The 5,000-nt window shown below is 34.5% G+C and overlaps 1 protein-coding gene across 1 annotated transcript in view; it reads right to left on the reverse strand.

The window, feature by feature from the left end:
- Positions 1-4,572: 4,572 nt before the first annotated feature.
- The window catches only part of LOC141546906 (olfactory receptor 9G19-like), a 930-nt gene continuing 502 nt past the window's right edge, over positions 4,573-5,000 (reverse strand). The window contains exon 1 of the mRNA XM_074275066.1: positions 4,573-5,000. This exon is cut by the window's right edge and continues 502 nt beyond it. Coding sequence (XP_074131167.1) covers positions 4,573-5,000 — 428 coding nt within the window.

Below are 5,000 nucleotides of genomic sequence, written 5' to 3' on the forward strand. Positions count from 1 at the left end.
TAAGGGCTGAAATATCACTGGGCCCACACACATTCCCATAGATTGAACTCATCACCCTGAAATCTCATTGATTTGGATTTTTTTTTTACCAAAATAAGGTTTTGATGGAGTTTATTTTATTGTTTAAGCACATATAATAATCTATGAATGAATAAAGACAAATGGTAGGCATTGTAATTTAGTGCCAAAGTCATTGGATTTGGTGTTATTGGGAGATCTGAGTTCATAGTCTTTATCTGACACTTAGAAGCTTTTTTACTTTGGGCAAGACACTTGGGCTCTCCATGCTTTAATTTCCTTTTAGGAAACAAGGAATGGAACTTAGTGATTTTCAAAGACTTATCCAGTTCACCAATATCAAACCTATAGTCTGGATATTCACAACTGCTTTGAAAAAGTCGAGTACAAGTATAGGAATTAGCAAGCAGAAGAGCTATGGCTTGAACCCTGGTCTTTGGGAACCAAATCCAATGTTTTGAATTATGGTGTACATTCTCCCAGTAGAAACATCAGAAGCTTTAGCTCTCATCACATTTTGTCTCTTCACACTGAAGTTTTTTCAGTGCATAACCAGACCTTCCAAACAGAATGAACATCCTAGCAAGTATTTCTGAAATGTAGAATTAAGTAAATGGAACCATTAAAAGAAATATCCAAATTTCTAAATGGAAGACAAATCATTGGTTCTATTTCAAATGCATTTCTCATTCAGAAGTGATTTCCTCATCTACAGTATTGGCATTAACAGAAGGAGAAGCCAGATTATAGCATCATTCCTAAAGAAATGACAAAAAAACTCAGAGGCCTTGAATTGTTATTAAGGAAATCAAGAATAGCGCCAATATTTAAAGAAAATTTGAGCACAAATAAATGCAAACAAATGCACATAATCACTATGCTGAGGCAATTGATTTGCCCAGGGTCACACAGCTAGAAATTATTGTGTCTGAGACCAGATTTGAACTCAGGTCCTCATAACTTCAGGGCTGGTGCTCCATCCACTGCGCCACTTCTCTGCCTCTATCCATATATATTGAAAATACAAACTTCAATAAAAATACCAATGTTTGTTATTGATCTGCTTTGGCTTTTTGTATCTATATACTATCTGTTTCTGTATCTGTATCTGTATACTAAATTCTCTTGGTTATCTTGGTATCATATAAATTTCCTCTCTGAATTAGTCCCTGATTTTGGTCATTCTAACTATGGCTTGTGTTGTGACTGGTTAATAATTCTGGTCCCATTTTGTCACTGGAATTGTGTATTACCCTTGATATATTGTAAAATTTCCAAGTCCCATATCTATGTCTCTGACTGTAATTAAGATAATCTTGCTCTGCAAGGCCTTGGCTCATTGGACTAGATCATAGTCCAATGGGTAGGTCTCTTGTTATCTTTCTGTGTATTAATGTTCATCCTTGTAAAATATGCCTTTACCCTTACCTCCAGATGCTCTGCCCAGGTGGCATCCAAGATAAAGTTTTACTAGGTGTGGCCACTGACATGACCAGAGGCTGCCTTGCCCAATTAGGGAATATTGCTATGAAACCAACTTAACTTGTCTTCTTGAGTTGCCATATTTTCCAGAATCTCAGTGTGTCTTTAAGTGTCTTGTAGTGGAGTACTACAAGAAAGGCACCAGTCAATTTGTATCAAAATGATAAGCCATGTAGCTAAAACCTCTCAGATAAGCAGAACATCCTTCCTCTATGATCCAATGTTTGGAAAACCTTCTGTTCCCTCTTTCTACTCCTGCCCTACTGCTCCTTACACCTCCCTTGCCACTCTCATTGGAGAAAGAATTGCCTTCCATCCTGTAATGAGACTTTCCCTTTTTTGTAAATCAGAAATATTTGAGTTTCTGCCTGGATTGTGACTGTCTTTATATTTGGTATAACATTTCTGCATACTTATTCATTCCACATGTAATAAAACTAGACATTTATTTTTAGTAATCAGAACACTGATCAAGATAACTGAAGTTCAAATCCCACCTCGTCATTGATGTGTGACTCTAGGCAAATGTCAAACTCTCTCAGTCTCAGTTTTCTCATTCATAAAATGGGAAGAATAATAATAGCATTTGCCTCACAGAGTTGTGAGGATCAAATGAGATAATTGATGTATTGCACCATGCAAACCTTAATGTAATAATAAATGTAGTTACTATTATTACTCATCAGCTTTTTATTCAGAAAGAGAATATAGAAAATGATTTAGGAGTACAAAGTGGTGATCTAGACCAATAACTAATTGAACAGGTTTTACTTCTACAATACCCTCAAGAAAGAGTCATTGAACCTTTTCTTAAAGACTTCCAGCATGATTACTTTAAATACGAAAAGACTCAGAGAGAATAATCAACTTGCTCAAAATGACACAAATAACAGGGAACAAAGTCCAGACTTGAACCAAAAACATTTAATTCCAAAAGTAGCTGCAACAATTTTTGCTGATGAAAATGCTTTCCCTAGATAGTTGGGAAGAAAACAGATATAGTGTCATTGGGGTCTTTTAATACAAAAAATAGATATACAACCATTTAGATATACACATACATATATAGATATACATACATAGTGATAGTGGATATAGCTATAGAGACACAGATAGAAACATAGATGATTTGTTGTTATTGTTGTTTAATCATGTCTATATATTTGAGTTCCCTTTTGGGGTTTTCCTGGTAAAGATACAGGCATGGTTTGTCATTTCTTTTTCCTATTCAATTTATAGATGAAAAAAATGAGGAAAAGAAGATTAAGTGATTTGCCCAGGCTCATACAGCTAATAAGAACAAAGAGAGGAACATCAAGGTCTCAGGGGCAAGTTAACATCTGGTTTCACCATTTGTAACACTTGTAGAAGATCTGAGCTTTTTGAGATGTTTCTTCAAAGAAGAACTTTATTGATTTTGACAATAATTTTGTTTCTAAGGACACCTACTTTGAAAATATAAGAGAAGATAGAAATGTATGATTAAAGTACTAGATGGAGAGACAAAACGATCTAAGTCCAAATCCAATTTTAAACTCTTAGTACTTGTACTTAGTACTTCTGTGATGTTGAACAAATGATTGTTCCCTATTTGCCATAGTTTCTTATCTGTAAAATGGGGACACAGTGAAGAAAATATCAAACCACTCCAATATCTTTGCCGAGAAAACCCCATGAATAAAAAGAAAAAAACAGGCACATATGCAAAAATATTTCCAACAGCTATTTTTGTGGCAGCAAGGAACTGGAAATTAAGTAGATGCCCACCAATTGGGGAATGCTAGATAAGTGATGGTAGAAAATATTATTATTTTATCAGAAATCATGAGCTGAGTGATTTCATAAAAGCATGTAAAGTTTTGAGTAAACTGATATTAAGCATAGTGAGTAAAACTAAGGGAACATCATACACAGCAATAATATTATGTGATCAATTGTGACGGATTTGGCTCTTATAAAAAAGGAAGTGATTCAGAGCAATTCCAATATACATGTAGTGGAAGGAGCCATTAGCATCCAGAAATAGAGTGATAGAGACTGAATACGGAACAAAGCATAGTATTTTCTTTTTTTATTTTTGTTTTGTTTCCTTCTGTATTTTTTCTTTCTTTTTTCCATTTTATTTCATTTTTCTTGTACAGTGTGATGAATATGATGGAAAATGTATTTTAAAAATTGCACATGTTTAGACAGTAGTGAATTGCTTGCTGTTTAGGGGAGATACCAGAGATGGAGGAAAGAAGAGAAATTTAGAACACAAAATTTTGCAACGGTGAATATTGAAGATTGTCTTTACCTGTATTTGGAAAACTTAAAAGCTATTATTAAAATAAAAGATGGATGAAGACAATAGGGTTATGTAAGAGTCAGATATGAATGAACAACTTAACAAGAAATGTGCTAGGCACAGTGCTTCGTGCTAGGGATGCAAATACAATTTAGCAAATCACTCTCTGTCTTTAAAGATGTTACATGATAATCATGAAAACATTACAAAAGCCATACTAGACATATATTTTCCCCTGGAATCATGAGTAGACTATAGGAGTTGCATGGAAATTTAGGTTCGGGTAAGATAAAAGAGAAGAACTTCATGTTATAGCCAGAGACGCAATGGCAGAGTCCAATTTTCCATAGAGATGGAGAAGAACCTAGAATTGGGCTATAGAGAGAAGACCATAAGAAGGGGCATAGAACTCTTATCTCTATGAAGTTAAAAGCACAAAGTTTTATTCTAAGAGTTCAAACGAGTAAAAATACAATTCCTGTCAAATAAAATTAATAATGAGTATATATTTTTCAAAGACATGTTAAATAATTTGTGATTATAGCACCTACGTGTAAAATTACATTTTTCTCCAAAGAAACTTTTCACTTCTTTCTGATGGTTGTTTAACCTAAATTATCTGAACTCTGATAATTTTATTCTACAGGAAAATAAAGTATGGCAAGCCACTTGAAATGCTAGAAAACATTTCCATAACCATCATAACTTTTCATGAAAGTCACATTGAGTATTCATGTGGTTATAATAGAAAAGGAAAGAGAAGTTTTATTATTTGTGTACCCAATTCAGGAAGCTGTCATCTTTAACAGTTTCTTCAGGGCGTCTTTCACATCTTTGTTCCTCAGACTATAAATCATGGGGTTCAACATGGGGAAGACAACAGTATAAAATAAGGAGACAATTTTATCCTGCTCCAGAGAATAGCTGGATTGGGGGCGATAATAAATGTAAAGAATGGAACCAAAATACAAAGTAACAGAGATCAAGTGAGAAGAACAAGTGGAGAAGGCTTTGAGTTGACCCTGGGTAGAGCGAATCTTCAAGATGGCAACAATGATGAAAATGTAAGAGGCCAGGATGAATGTTATGGGTGTAAGAACATTGGAAGCAAGCATAAAATAAAGGAAAATGTGGTAATTGGCCTTCACATCACATGAGAGCTTCACCAAGGGTGGTAGGTCACAGAAGAAGTCATCAATGACATTATCCCCAC

The sequence above is a fragment of the Sminthopsis crassicaudata genome, chromosome 6, assembly GCF_048593235.1.
Source record: "Sminthopsis crassicaudata isolate SCR6 chromosome 6, ASM4859323v1, whole genome shotgun sequence".
Lineage (NCBI taxonomy): Eukaryota > Metazoa > Chordata > Mammalia > Dasyuromorphia > Dasyuridae > Sminthopsis > Sminthopsis crassicaudata.